This window comes from Babylonia areolata, chromosome 22 (assembly GCF_041734735.1).
Source record: "Babylonia areolata isolate BAREFJ2019XMU chromosome 22, ASM4173473v1, whole genome shotgun sequence".
In the NCBI taxonomy this organism is placed as follows: Eukaryota; Metazoa; Mollusca; class Gastropoda; order Neogastropoda; family Buccinidae; genus Babylonia; species Babylonia areolata.
In genome coordinates, this window is record NC_134897.1 from 41,177,937 (window position 1) to 41,193,591 (window position 15,655).

Genomic DNA, 15,655 nt, shown 5'->3' on the forward strand with positions numbered 1-15,655 from the left:
CAAACCATCATTGATACCCCAGATGTATCTGTGTACAATATGTAAAAAGAACTTCAAATATTACCTGTTCATCTACTTATTAGATATAACACGTTCATTCTTATGCATAAGATTGCTCATATCGAATGAATGCCCACAATACCTAAAATCATGATCATGTTTCCAGTTTCAACGTAAACCAGACAAGAGCTATCGTCCCGAAGCCTAAAAATGATTTAACGCGCGCGCGCGCGCGCGTTCGTGTGTGTGTGTGTGCTATGTATGTGTGTGTGTGTGTGTTTGCATGCGTGTGTCTGTGTGTGTGAGAGAGAGAGAAAGACAGACACATGCTGCCAGGCAGGCAGGTGGTGAGAAAGTCGTGTGTGTGTTTTTGTTTGTTTGTTTGTTTGTTGTTTTTTTTAATGTCTTTTCCTTTGTCTCTCTCTCTCTCACTCTCTCTTTCTCTCTCTCTCTCTCTCTCTCTCTCTCTCTCTGAACAGGTCCTTGGAGTACTGTCCTAACAAGGCCATTGGATCTTAGTTATGTGGCTGTATACTCTACCAACGTAGCTTTTCTTTTCTTAGCTGATGTCAGAAGAGTTGTTATGATAGTCCAATGGGCTGCTTGATGTCACACTTGTTCGTTCGTTGGTGATTTGGTCAGTTGCGTATCGTGCGATAACATCTAAGTCAATTTGAACTGAGTTCTTTCAGAATCCGCCGTGAGGGCCCATGTCTCATACGCATACATGGCCATTGGCATGACCTGACTTCACACATATCGATCATAATTATTGCGATTAAAACTGATCTACAGAGAGAGAGAGGGAGAGAATGGATCAGTTCGAAAACTTTGACACCACCTTCACACTGAAACGGAAACTGTGTGTGTGTGTGTGTGTGTGTGTGTGTGTGTGTGTGTCCGCATGTGTGTGTGTGTGTGTGTGTGTCCGCATGTGTGTGTGTGTTGACAGAGGTTAATCATAATGACGACCTCAACTGGCGGCCTCACCACAAAAGCGGTGGAATACACCCCGTTCACCCCCCAGCAGTCTGTCTATCCCCTTTTCCCCGATGATCTGATCGCTGAAGCGGTGAAGTACAATGAAGTGGGGGTCTCCTTATGGCGGATCACTCCCCTCTTCCTAGTGGTGGGCACGCTAGGGAACGTGATGTCTGTTGTGGTCATGTCTAGGAAGAACATGAGGAGGTGTGGTATCGTTTTGTATTGTTGTGGTATATTTTGTTTTGTATTGAACTTTTTGGCACAATAGATTTCTCTGTGTGTGAAATTCAGGCTGTTTTTTTTCCTCGGGAGAGATAGCGCATTGCGACAGTACAGCCCATCTCTTTTCTTTTTTTTCTTCTGGCTATATGTGTATTTGTTTTCTTATATGAGTAGGCTTTTGTCTACAGAATTGCCGTTGGTTCTTTGTATTTGCGCTAAGTGCATGCGGAACTTTGGTTCATTGTCTCATCCGAATGACTAGCGTCCAGACCACCACTCAGTGTCTAGTGGAGAGGGAAGAAAATTCCAGCGAGTGTGGGATTCGATCCTGTGTCCTCGTTTCCTAGGCGGACGGGCTGCCACTAGGCCACCAATCCACATGAGATGAGATTTTTATTTCAGACATTAGTCTGTAATCAGATTGAAGGGAGACACAGAACGTGGCAACTTGTTTCGTTTCAAAAGCTTTGCATGTGACATTGCAACTTATGTTATTATACCTTTGCATGTGACGTTGCAACTTGTTAAAAATGATATCTTTGTCTGCGGCATTTCAACTTGTTATATTATTATAGCTTTGCATGTGATTTACTGTTATTGGATGTAAGCTGTTTTCACACAAGCCCATGATATCCTGTGTGTGATGTATTAGAGTGGAGTGGAGTGTACTGAATCAGAACAGACACCACAGTATAGTACTGTCTGGACTGAGCAGCAGTGCAGGATCTATGGTGTGTGTGTGGCCTCCTGGTGACTTTACGTTGACGTATTCCTGTAGACTGGGGTGCAGCACTTAGGTCTTGTGATGTTTTTCGTTTTGTTTTGGTTTATATAGATATATATTGTTTTTTTATGTATGTTGAATGTTATCCCGTGCGGTTGTTTCTGTTTGGCTCTGTGTGTGAGTGTGTGTGTGTGTGTGCGCGCGCGCGCGCGCGCGTACAATCTTTATTACAATGACACAAAAGCCCTAGGCGTTTATGAATGAAAGGCACAATGACACATTCTTACTAAAAACACGCACAACATACCTGCATGCACAAATTCTCCCACTGCAACCTCAACCTTTCAGCCCGCACTCACTCCACACAAGATGTAGACACACACACACACATAAGCAAGCTCCACGGCCGCTCAAGGTATATGAGCATGTGCACGTTTAGTAACAATTATGAAAATGAATAATAAAAGTGAAAATAAGATGTTAGATACTGATTTGAGTCGTTGGAAATGAGTTTTCTTTCGAAAATGTTTTGAAAGAAGGGCAAGAAACAGCATGACGGACAGGAAACGGGAGTGAGTTCCACGAGGAAGAAGCCTGGAAAGAGAAAGTGCGTTTTCCGTACGATCTAATTCTGTAGGAGGGAATTTTTAAGAGACGGTCATCGCCTGATGACCAGAGCTGGCGAGATGGAGAGTATTAATGCAGAAGCTCTGAAAAGTAAGGAGCTGTGCCATTTCTGAAGTTGTAACACAGGAGAGTCTGAAATCTCAATGGTGTGTGTCCATCGAGATCGATGATGACCATCGTTGTCATCCAGCTGGGGGATAGGGTGGTGGGGGGGGGGGGGGTGCTCATGAATCTATCTGTGAATGCGCAGATGGCTGAAAAGTCCAATCTGCGCACGAAATGTTCGCTGACAGTTGGGGCAGACAAAGACAGGCATATCATTGTCAGGGAGCTTGTTTGCTCGTGACTTTCTGGCCTGCCTCTTCTGAACAGCTGCAGCAGTCCTGTTGGCTTCGCACAACTTGGCGCTTTTGTGCACAGCAGTGCGCCATTTGTCAAGGTCCACTGCAGATTCCTCCCAGGAGTCAGGGTTGATATCAAACGCTTTCAGAGAGACTTTCAGAGTATCTCTGAAGCGCTTCTTCTGACTTCCGTGTGATCTCTTCCCTTGTTGCAGCTCGCCATAGAAGAGCCTTTGGGGCAGCCGATGGTCTGGCATGCGCGCCACGTGTCCAGCCCAACGAAGCTGGGACTGTATCAGGATGGTGAAGATGCTGGGAAGGGTGGCTTTTGCAAGCACTTCCGTGTCTCGGGTCCTGTCTTGCCACTTGATGTTCAGTAGCTTCCTGAGGCATGTTGTGTGGAAGTGGTTCAGCTTCTTGGCATGTCGTTGGTACACTGTCCAAGTTTCACAGGCGTACAGTAGTGTGGGGAGAACTACTGCTCTGTAGACCTTTTAGCTTAGTCTCAAGACCAATGCCTCTTCTGTTCCAGACATTTGCATAGAGTCTACCAAAGGTTGCGCTTGGTCTTGCAATCCTGACGTTCACTTCATCGTCGATGGTCGCATTTCGTGACAGTGTGCTGCCAAGGTATGTGAACCGCTCCACCGCACTGAGTCTCTGACCGTTGACTGTGATGTTGGGCTCAACGTGGGGTTTCCCTGGGGCTGGCTGATGGAGAACTTCAGTTTTCCTCGTGCTGATGGTAAGGCCGAAGTTCCTACTGGCAGTGGCAAACTTGTCGACGCTGAGTTGCATGTCAGCTTCAGATCCAGCGTTGAGGGCACAATCATCAGCAAACAAAAAGTCTCTGATGATGTCTGAGGTCAGGTCAAGTCATTAGATCTGCTACTGGTAACCTGTAATCCAGTACAACCTGTTCAGGGTCGGGTTGGGTTGCCGGCGACTAAACTGGCACTCCCACCGCTCCCTTCCGGGACTGGTGAGGCGGGTGGCTAGACACCCTTATGGAATTAAAAACGAGATCCATAAAAGGGCGTCGGCTCAGGAGAGCCACCGACGGCCATCTAGCTCCACCGTGCTGTGTGCATGCCACACGCAGTTGGCCCCCGGGGTGTGTATACCCATGCATGCGAAGTCTGGATCCGGCAGAATCTGCGGAAGATACCTATCGGTTCAACGGAGAGAAAGGCGGTTACAGCAACGCACTGTGGAGTGCAGAGAGCAAGATGAGACACCAAAAGGATATCTTGGTCATCCACTGCATCCGTGCTCATCCTCCAGTCGTCTCGACTTAGTCTTGCCACTGGAAATTGGTGAACCCGGACAAAAGAGTGAGGTCGATGTTGCGCAACTCCTCTTCACTTTAAACAAACTCATCGCGCAAGTCATCATCATCTGAAATCTCAATAGGAAAACAGTGGAGGAAATGAAGAAGAGGAGTGCCATGAGCAGATTTGGGAGAATGGAAGATAAACCGTGCAGAATGGTTTTGTACTCTCTGAAGTCTGGATAACATATAGTTGGGGCATCCAACTAGCAAAGAATTACAGTAGCCAAGCCTACCAAGAAATAGACAAGGAGTTTTGCTGCATCCTGAGACAGAAGGTGCCGAATAGAGCTTATTCTGCGTAGCTAAATGTAACACATTTGACTGACCGGGGAAATCTGCCGTTCAAAAGATAGAGTCTGGTCTAAGTAAATACCAAGACTGTGTACAGGTTTTTGAAGTTGGAACATTGCACTCATTTAACTGAACACATTTGGGAAGTGACACGGAATTTAGCAAATGTTTAGGAGCAATAAAATCATTTATGTTTTTTCGTCATTCAGCTGTTGTTTGTTGTTTGTCACCCATCATTTCTGTCAGCTGTACATCATTGAGTAGAGGTGATAATCTCAGAAAGACGAGAAACTGAAATCATCCGAAAAGCTGTGATGTGAAAGAAAATGATGGGACACAGTTTATGAAACAGGTTGTATATAAAGCAGAAAAGGAACCAGTCCAAGGACATATCCTTGTGGAACACGAGATACTAAGAGAGAGAATCCTGAGTGCAGAAAGTTCACAGTAACAGTCTGGTTCCGGTTGGAGAGGTAATAGCTGAACCAAGAGAGAGCCGTGCCAGACACACCAGACGTATGGGAGAGTCGGTTTATCAAAGTATTATGATCAATAGTGTCAAAGGCTGCTGACATACCATGAAAAGAAAGAAGAGAAATATCATTTTTGTCCAGGGAGAAAGTCATTGATAATTTTCAGTAAAGTAGTGTAAATGTCGTGACCAGGTCGATAAGCTGATTACAAGGAATAGAATAGGTTGTTCTAATTGTACTGAGAGTTGCAGGAGAACAATCTTTTCAGTTGTTTTGGACAGAAAATACAGGTTGAAAACGGGTTTGCAGTTTTTCAGACTTTCTCGATCAAGAGATGGCTATTTCAGAAGTAATTTGACAACTGAAGATTAAACACAATTGGAAGGGTGCCAGACAGTAGGGAACTGTTAAAGATGGAGGTGAAATGGGGAAGTAATGCATTCAGAAAGAATGGATGAAGGCAGGGGGTCAAGTTCACAAGTCTTATTACAGTACATCAGATATTAATATAAGCTTATAGTTGGGCCAACAGCAAAGAGAAAGCTGAAAGATCAATTGTTTCTCCTTTGCAATGGGAATTCATTTCCAGCTTAGTCCTTTGTGAAGGACTATAACTTGAAACTACGAGACATGACAGCACTGGCTCTTCGAGTGCTACATCCTTGGGGACTAGTTGGCTTATGGGGGACATCCCAGTGCCGACTGTCTCAAAGCCATTTTGGCCAAGAGAATGAAGAGATAACTTGGGCAAGACACTATCCGCTATAAGCTAACTCAAGCCCAGATAGATAGTCGGGGACAGTAATTGCCTCTTCTGCTGCTTCTGGTGGTGATGATAATGATGATGATGACAATGAAGATACAGATTATGATGATGATTTTTTTTTTTTTTTTTTTCATGAAAAGGTCCAACGCTGCAATTTACCTGATCGTGATGGCTGTGGTGGACCTGGTAGTTCTCTACACTGGCCTGCTCCGGCACTGGATCTTCCACGAGTTTGGCTACGACATCAGACACACCAGTGACGGGTTCTGCCGGGTGAGTGGATAGGCATCTGAATGGATGGAGTTCCGGTGCAGTGTAGCAGCCTAGTAGTACCTCCGGCTGGTTGTTACTGCATGAGTCACATCTGGATAGCCTAGCTCAGGGTCTGTTTAGACTAGCCTGAAATGACCCCCACTCTACTTAGATCTATAGCCCCGCCCTATCTTAACCCCCGCACCACCCCCCCCTCCCCCTCCCCGACAACCCCCACGACCATCGTATATATCAGGGCCATTCTAGAGGGGGGCGGAGGGCGAGAACAGGGGGGAGGGACTTTTGCTCAGGTAGAATCAATACGGTTGAACTCTCTCACACCTGCTTCTGTTCAGCTGTAATGGAAAGAAGAGGTCAGTAAAGGCTAGCTAAGAACGACCACCTTCCTGTTTCCATAGGCTGATTAAACTCATGGAAAGGTAGTAATTTACAACTGGTGGAAAAGCGGGGAAGGCTGAATATGTTGTATGAATCACGTGGGTGAAATAGTCATATTACAATATTTTCATTATCTTTTACTTGATTGAAATGTGTGTGTGTGTGTGCGCGCGCGTGTGTGTGTTGTTGTTGTTGTTGTTGTCTTCAGTTTAACGTCTTTCCACTTGAAGTGATATTAGACGAAAAAAAAACAAAACAAAACAAAAACAAACAAACAGGGGGAAGGGGTTGTGGGAACGGGGAGGGGGGAAAGTGTGTGTATGTGTGGGGGGTGAATAGGGAGAGACAACGCTAGGGGGAAATAGAAACGTTATGTGTGTGTGTGTGTGTGTGTGTGTGTGTTTGTGGTCTGAGCGAGATGAGAGTACACTAGTCCTTTTATTTACGTTGACTTAATCGACCTTTTAACATTGTTTGGGATTCCCTTCAACTGGTTTTATAAACTGACGGCTATCTGGCCCCGAAAATGGCTCATCCTTTGCGCTCGACTGGGCTGATGCTTATATAAGCAACATGGTTTTGATTTGATTCAGGTGCACGCTTTGCTCGTCTACGCCAGCCTGCAGACGAGTGTCTGGATACTGGTGGCCTTCACCTTCGAGCGGGTGGTTTCGGTATACTGGCCTCACCAGGTGAAGCACCTGTGTACCACCAAGACGTCAGCCGTGACCCTTGTCGCCATCGCCGTCGTCTTTCTGGTCATCAACTCTCACTTCCTGTTTACTGTTGGGGATGTGGACAAAGTGTGAGACATTTTGGATGTTGTTGATGATTGATAATGATAACAATGATTAGTAGTGGTAGTAGTAGTAGTAGTAGTAGTAGTGCTGTTAATATCGTTTTTTCACAGTTGTAGTAGTTTTATAGCAGTAGCGTTTCTTGTATTTTTATTATCATTATTATTGTTATTATTATTGCCATCATTATCAACTCTCACTTCCTGTATGGGTTGTGGGGATTGTACAGCTTAATCCGTGAGACTTACAACTGATCGTTGGTATTAACTGTGAAGATTTTTTCCACTAAGTTTAATGCAAATTTGATATTGGGGGATAAAATATTTCCTCAGAAAATGAATTCGATAAAGTTTACCACGGACACACACACACACACACACACACACACACACACACACACACACACACACACTATCACATATACACACATGCACACACAAAGACACACACACACTTTGACATACTTTGACTCACTTTCACACACACACACACACACACACACACACACACACACCGGATTATAACGTGGACTCGCTTTGTTTACACAAGTGAGTCAATGATTTGGAATACAGTGGGAAAACAGGGCGATCAGAGCTGAAGAAGTGCACCATCCTCAACAAGTTCTTCCTTTACAAAGTGTGGCCTTGGATCGACCTCTGTCTCTACTCCCTCGTCCCCTTTTGTATCATCATTGTCTGTAACATCTCCATCGTCGTCAAGGTTCGTTTGATGCAATGAAGCAGCATGTGCGCATGCACACACACACACACACACACACACACACACACACACACACACACACACATTGCCCCGGAGCAACACCTTTTGGGCATCACTGACCTGTCACGGGGGGAACGGTCTAGAGAGGAAAAGAGAGTGGTCTGGGACCGTATTCAAGACAAAATTCATTTTGCCTTAAGGCAAGTTATCTTTGACATGGTAGGGACCCGAGGGTACAGTTTAACGTGAAGGTTAAGTGATCGTATTCAAGACACGTGCTGTGCACTCAGGCAGCTAACCCATCGTCTATAATAATAATAATGCTATTTATATAGTGCTGAATCTTGTGCAGAGACAAATCAAAGCGTTTTCGCACCAGTCATTCACATGCATGCATAACTCTAAAACTGTAGAAACTAAAGACAAGGAAGGGCAGGCAAGGGAGGCTATTTCGGGAAGAGGTGGGTTTTAAGGCTAGACTTGAAAGAGCTGAGTGTGGAGACTTGATGAAGCGAAAGAGGAAGTTCATTCCAATCGCAAGGTCCAGAGACAGAGAAAGAATCGAACATCCTGGTGATTCTCTCCTTTGCATGCTCTCAGTTTTACTTTTCACTGCACCACAGTTCAGAGCATTTTAAGAGAGTTCGTAAAACACATGCTATCTGCAAAGCACGCCTGTTTTCCCTTGAGAAAAACAATGCTACAAAAAAGGATCTGCCATATTTACCTCTGTTTTGTGGGTGGGCGCTTGTGCTCCTGAATACCAGATATTACTTACTCGGACAGTTTGCCTTGCCTCAGGCAGATTACCCGCACGATGGCTCTCTTAAATACGGCCCCTGGTGGGAGGCTTGGTGACTTTTGTCGCTCCTGCCCACAGACTTATCACTGTTGTCTGTTACATGTTTTTTGTTTTAATGTTTAAGGCTGACTTTTTGCTGACATCAGTCTGCCTTACCACATGCTGCCTTTGCTACTCCGTCTGCTTGCTGATAGTGTGTGTGTCAGTCAGCTGACATTCTGTCACCACGTTTGTGCCCCAGCTGCTTGCAGGGTTTGCAAACTATATCTTTACTGCACTGAGAGACTGGGTGGTTTGGCTTCAGACAGCATGAACAAAATACTTGGGGGGCTTTTTGTTGGGTTTTTTGTTTGTTTGTTTTTTTGTTGTTGTTGTTGTTTTGTTTTTTTTGATTGTTTGTTTGTTTGGTTGGTTGATTTTTGGGTTTTTTGGGTTTTTTGTTTTGTTTTGTTTTTTTGCTGCTTTTTTCCGTCTGGTTGGAACAGTTTGGCTGGAAAAAGTCAAACTTCATGATTGGGTTGGAGGAGAAGTAGGGGGGGGGGGGGAATAGATATATAAACAAACCTGTCACCTGGGAGGAAGCGTGTTAACTATACCTTGCTCATTCCATTTCAATTTTTGGAGACCTGAGCTCACACCACAGGTGTGAAAAGGTACCTGACCAGCTGGGGAATGTTAAAATGGCAGAAGGAGAAGACTGGGCCCTGCCTTCCTATTCTGAACTTCGGAGACCGTGAATGGTCGTGGGACCCTGAACTTTTTCAACTTTTATGTAAATAAACTTATGATGAAGATAGTGATATGATGACGAATAGCAATAGTAGTAGTAGTAGTAGCAGTAAGAGTTGTTAAGACAGTCTCTTACCCACCTCTCTTTTGCAGTTGATCATTGGCAGTCAACGTGTACAGAGTATGTTTCACTTGACTATCTCACCGACGGTGAACCTGTCCTCCATGACGGCCATCCTGATGGTGCTCAACACGACGTTCCTGATAACCACCATGCCCGTGTCCATCACCAACATCATGGAGCCCTATATCATCACCGCCGACTCCTCAGAGGAGGTGTGTTTTTTCTGTATCTGTATGATAATAGTCATGTCAAATCACGCACACATCCGCTCTTCTTCTGACTGTTACCTTTTGAAACTTCCTCGTGTCAATACAAGAACCTACCCTGCATCTGATTCTATTTCTGCTTTTCGCTCATCAGTAAAAACTCATCTTTTTAAAACCTATCTATAGGCACTCTCAGCTTCCTTGTTCTTCAACACCACCCATATCAGCTCACTTTGGATACATGTATGAGGAGTGGGAAAGGGAGTATGTGTGGGGAGGGTGGGGAGGAGGGGTTTTGAGAAAGTGGTCATGAACGATTTATGCAATTTGCAAAAATTTTTCTTTCATGTAAAGCGCCCTGGGGCCATATTCAAGACAAGATTCATTTTGCCTTCAGCAAGTTATCTTTGACATGGTTGGGACCCATGGGTACAGTTTACCTTGATGGATAAATTATCTTCGTATTCAAGACACATGCGTTTCGCTCAGACAGCTAACCTATCATCTTTTTTTTTTAAATCCCGACAATTCCCGTCAGCGCATGCTCTCAGTTTCACTTCTCATCGCACCACAGCTCGGAACATGTCGAGAGAATTCGCAAAACACGTAAAACACGCCTGTTTTCCCTTTAAAAAAAAAAAAAAAAAAAAAAGGAAAAATGCCGCAAAAGGATCCGCCATATTTACCTCTGCTTCGTGGGCAGTCACCCTTGGCAGGTAGTAAGGGTAGATTGCCTTCGGGTTTGTAGACATGTGGGTTGACTCTTGTGTTCATGAATACTGGATATTGCTTACACTCAGGAAGTTTGCCTTGCCTCAGGCAGATTAACCGCAGGTACACATTTACCGTCAGGCACGATGTTCCTTTGAATACGGCCCCTGAGCTCTTTATTAATATGAATGTACATTATTATTATTATTATTATTATAACCATGACCATCAGAACAGCAGAGGAGGCAGCTGCTGTCCCGACCTTAAAGGCTAGAACTTGATAATAGTGGATAGTTTCTTGCCCAAGTTACATGTTCACTCTCTCGGCCAAAAGAGATTTAGGACAGTCAGCATTGGGATGGTCCCCAGTAGCTCAAGGAGGCGTCACTGCGTTCGGACAAATCCATATACGCTACACCACATCTGCTAAGCAGATGCCTGACCAGCAGCGTAACCCAATGTGCTTAGTCAGGCCTTGCGAAAAAAAAAAAAAGGGGTGAATAAATAACAGATAAATTATAAAAATAAAAAAATTTTAAAAAAATTAAAAAAACTACCACTACTAATGATATGTATAGGGCACAAAAACTTGAAGCGTACATATATAAATAAATAAATAGATAAATAAATAAATTATTATTATAATATAAAAAAGTAGTAGCAATAATAATAACAATAAATAGATAAATAAGACAACAATGACGATAATTAAGCAAATAAATGTAAAATATGGAGACACACATTCACACATACACCCACATATGCATAACAGATATGCACCAAACATGCAGTTTCACAGATATGAAAGCACAGTCAAATACACATAAACGTACATGAGTCCCAACACACACACACACGCACACGCACACACACACATTACCCTGCACTTCGTATCGCAGCTTCCACGACACACACACACACACACACACAGATGAACACTTACTTGTACAAGCACACGCACATACGCCCATATCCCCCACCCCCAAACACATATATACAAAGATATATAATATATATACACACCCGCACGTTCCAATATTCCGTTGCTCATATCCCCCACCCCCAACCCCACACACATATATACAAAGATATATAATATATATACACACCCGCACGTTCCAATATTCCGTTGCTCCCACACAGTGTAGGCATGCATACACACACATACCTCATCCTCTACCCTCCTCCACCCCGCACCCGCCCTCACACACACACACACACACACACACACACACACACACACGCACGCACGTGCACAGAACACTCCTGACACTTGTGTACACTTACACCCTCGCGCATGCACAAACGCACTCAAAAACACAGACCTACACATACACACAAACACACACATACACACACGCACAGAGGCTGCCACTGATTGGCCGCAAGAGGGATGGGAAAAGATCTCTGATGCCAAGAACATGGCGTCTAGTGTGTTGCTCAGTCTATTGTATTTGGAAAAGCCCACAGAGACTCTGTTCCGTTTTGAAGAAATTTGCGCAATGTTGGTTTGGAAATGATGCCCCCAAAAGGCCAGCTAGCCCCCAAGGCTGCAATACTAAGACCCGGCGCAATCTTGCCTCCTAGTTTGAGAGTCACAATCCTTAACAAAAACTAATGGTGTGAACATAATGTGCGAGAAAGATATGGACAGAACCAGTAATATCATCAAATACCATTATTAACTCACTCAGTACGGCCAGACCTCTCTTCTCTACACAGACCCCTCGAATGTCCAGTGGGTGTCTGAATGCCCCAACCTTTAGCTTCCGTCGTCAGAATTGTGGTATTCTCTGTCAACATTCACCTCTTCAGTATAAGAGCCTTCCGCTTGCAATATTTTGATGATGGTAATTGGGGTGAAACGCTGTTAACGTCGTCCCTTTCGCCGTTCGTATGGAGAGAGTTAAACTCTGAAAGAGGTGTGATGGCCTGCATCGTGTCCACCTTGGAAGCGAGAAAATCTGAATGCACAGGATCGATCGGATCCCACACTCGGCTGTATCTCCCACACCACCCCTACACAAGACGTTTGGTGGTTGTCTGGACGTTGGTCATTCGGGCGAGACAACAAACCGAGGTCCCGTGTGTAGCGTGCTCACTCGCTAAAGAACCTGCTGTAAGCAACATTTTGACGAAAATTTTCACTTTGATAGCAAAACAAATATACTTGCAGGCAGAAAAAGGGGAAAAAAATGGGAGGCACGGCACTGTAGCGACACGTTCTCTCTGAGGAGAGCAGCCCGAATTTCACACAGAGAAATCAGTAGTGACAGAAAGCAAAACAATGCAATACAAGACAATGTGTGTGTGTGTGTGTGTGTGTGTGTGTAAAGAGACAACGGTTTTGATACCTTACGGTCTCTAGCTTCAAAGCCCATGTGACAGTTGGGTTGGGGGGTGCAGTGCCTTTTTTCCATTCAAAGGTGAGAGATTGTTTATACTTTATTGTCGTTAGCTTGCAAGCCCATGTGACAGAGTAGGTAGGGGAGTGGAAGGGTGGTTGCAGTGCCTTTTTCCAGTCATTATGTTCCAAAGGAGAGAGAGGGAGAGAGAGAGAGTCTTTACTGTATTCGTTTAAAAGCTCACACGAGAGGAACATGGGGGAGGGTACAGTGCCTTTGTTTTTTCTCCAGTCATGACAGCCGAAGAGAGAGAGGGAGAGGGAGGGAGGGAGGGAGAGCAAAAAACAAGCTCAAGATTACATATCAGACCTCTGGCCAGTAACCCGAGTTCAAAACTACTTCCAACAGGAAAAGGAGCGGTTTCACATGATTTGGGCCATAGTTAACTTGCTGCAGTACACCCACCACACTATCAACTTCCTCCTATACTGCCTGTCCGGCTCCCGATTCAGGGAAGAGCTCAAGGCCATGTTCAGCGCGCGGCGACAGGCACGGGTAGTGCCCACCACAGATGCCACCAACACCGATGTGCAGCTCAGAAGGTGCGTGAAGAGAAGAGAGAGGATCGGGATTTGGGGGGAGCGGGGGAGATGAGTGTGTGGGGTGGTGGTTGGGGTGGGAGTGGGCTGGCTTGCATCCCACTCTACACACATACACACAACACACGCGCGCCCCGCGCATGCACGGCAAGATACCAAAAACAAACAAAAAAGAACGAAAAAGGCGCATCGTCGTCCATCCGGCGATCAAACAGAAAAAAAACAACTTTAGAGGTCTTGCCTCAACTCCTCCACTGCGATTTCCGCTTACCAAAAACTCTGAAGAAGCACCTGTGGTCAAATCGCTGAGACTTATCAAAGCGTGGGTGTTTTGTTTTTTCATTCACAACCCACAGTTTTTGGTGGGGTTTTTTCAGATTTTATTCATTGAGCATTCGCTCTCAGTTTCCATTTCTCGATAGCATCCTGATGTATATAATTATATATACACAGAAAAGATTCAATGACCAACTGAAGAAGCAACTGTACCAAGCGGATATCAACCCCAAGACATGGGAGCAGTCAGCATCAGATAGAGGTAGCTGGAGATCTTCAACGCTCAGGGGAACCCAACACTTTGAGGAAACCAGACGACTGAACATCCAGGAGAAAGGAGGAGAAGGAAAGACCCAGGTCCGCAGCCCAGCACCGCAGGCCAGATCTACTCCTGCCCACAATGCCACAGACTCTGCAGATCACGGATTGGACTAATTAGTCATCAAAAGGCATGCCGCCCATCCCTGGCGGGAGCTTCCCACTGATCTTCGCAAGCAAAGAACCAGCCATCAACCAATCAATCATCAGTGGTAGTAGTTACTGTGGAAGTAGTAACAATAACAACAATAAAACAACAAAACAACAATAATAATGATAATGACAATAATAACGATGATGATGATGATGATCACAATGATACTACTACTACTACTACTACTACTACTATTGATGATGATGATGATGATAATTATGGAGATGATGATGATGATAATTATGAAGAAGATGATAATGATGATGACGACAACAATAACAACAACACCCACAACAAAAGCAATAATATCATAAAACTAATTAGTCATCAAAAGGCATGCCATCCATCCGTGGCGGGAACTTCCCACTGATCTTCGCAAGCGAAGAACCAGCCATCATACATATATATATATATATATATATATATATATATATATATATATGTGTGTGTGTGTGTGTGTGTGTGTGTGTGTGTGTGTGTGTGTGAAGGTAGACAGATAGATAGATAGATGTATGTGTGTGTGTGTGCGCACAGGCGCGTGTGTGTGTATGTGTGTGTGTGTGTGTCCTGCAGATTTCGTTCTCAGAGGATGAGCCAGAGGTCTGATGCCACACCAGCAGTAGTGGTGGCCTGTGCCAACGACCATTCCCTTCCCCCTATTGCCCAGTCACAGGAGATCTCTCCTCCCTACACCGTGAGTCTTACACCTGAGAAGCCGGTGAACCAAGCAGTGAGTTCTCAGGGCGACAGCGCTCACCACCAGGACCAAGACCCACACAAGGATCTGAAGACCCCCAGCAACAAGAACGACAGGGACAACATGTAGAGATCCGACACAGAAAGCGGCATTGGCCATGGTGACGACACTGATGATGGGGAGAGTTTTTCTGGTTTCAGTTTCAGATTCAAGGAGGTGACATAGCGTGCGGACAGATCATTGTGTGCCACATCACATCTGCTATAGAAGAAAATAATAAAAAGAAAAAAAATTAAGATATAAAGGAGAGCAGATGCCTGATATTAGCATAAACCCAACGTGCTGACCAGACCTTGAGAAGGGAAGTGGAATCTTCTTCTTCTTCATCTTCTTCTTCTGCGTTCGTGGGCTGCAACTCCCACGTTCACTCGTATGTACACGAGTGGGCTTTTACGTATATGACCGTTTTTACCCCGCCATGTAGGCAGCCATAGTCCGCTTTCGGGGGTGTGCGTGCTGGGTATGTTCTTGTTTCCATAACCCACCGAACGCAGACATGGATTACAGGATCTTTAACGTGAGTATTTGCTTGCGTATATATACGAAGGGGGTTTAGGCACTAACAGGTCTGCACATATGTTGACCTGGGAGATAGGGAAAAACTCCACCCTTTAACTACCAGGCACCGTCGCCGAGATTCGAACCCGGGACCCTCAGATTGAAAGACCAACGCTTTAACTACTCGGCTATTGCGCCCGCCGGAGT

At 44.9% G+C, this 15,655-nt stretch overlaps 1 protein-coding gene across 1 annotated transcript; it reads left to right on the top strand.

The window, feature by feature from the left end:
* Window positions 1–964: 964 nt before the first annotated feature.
* On the top strand, window positions 965–15,019 carry LOC143297125 (cysteinyl leukotriene receptor 1-like). The gene is made up of 7 exons (XM_076609299.1): window positions 965–1,188; window positions 5,902–6,034; window positions 7,006–7,217; window positions 7,782–7,929; window positions 9,614–9,796; window positions 13,255–13,448; window positions 14,767–15,019. Exons 1-7 carry the CDS (start codon window positions 965–967, stop codon window positions 15,017–15,019), a joined length of 1,347 nt encoding a protein of 448 aa, XP_076465414.1.
* Window positions 15,020–15,655: the final 636 nt, after the last annotated feature.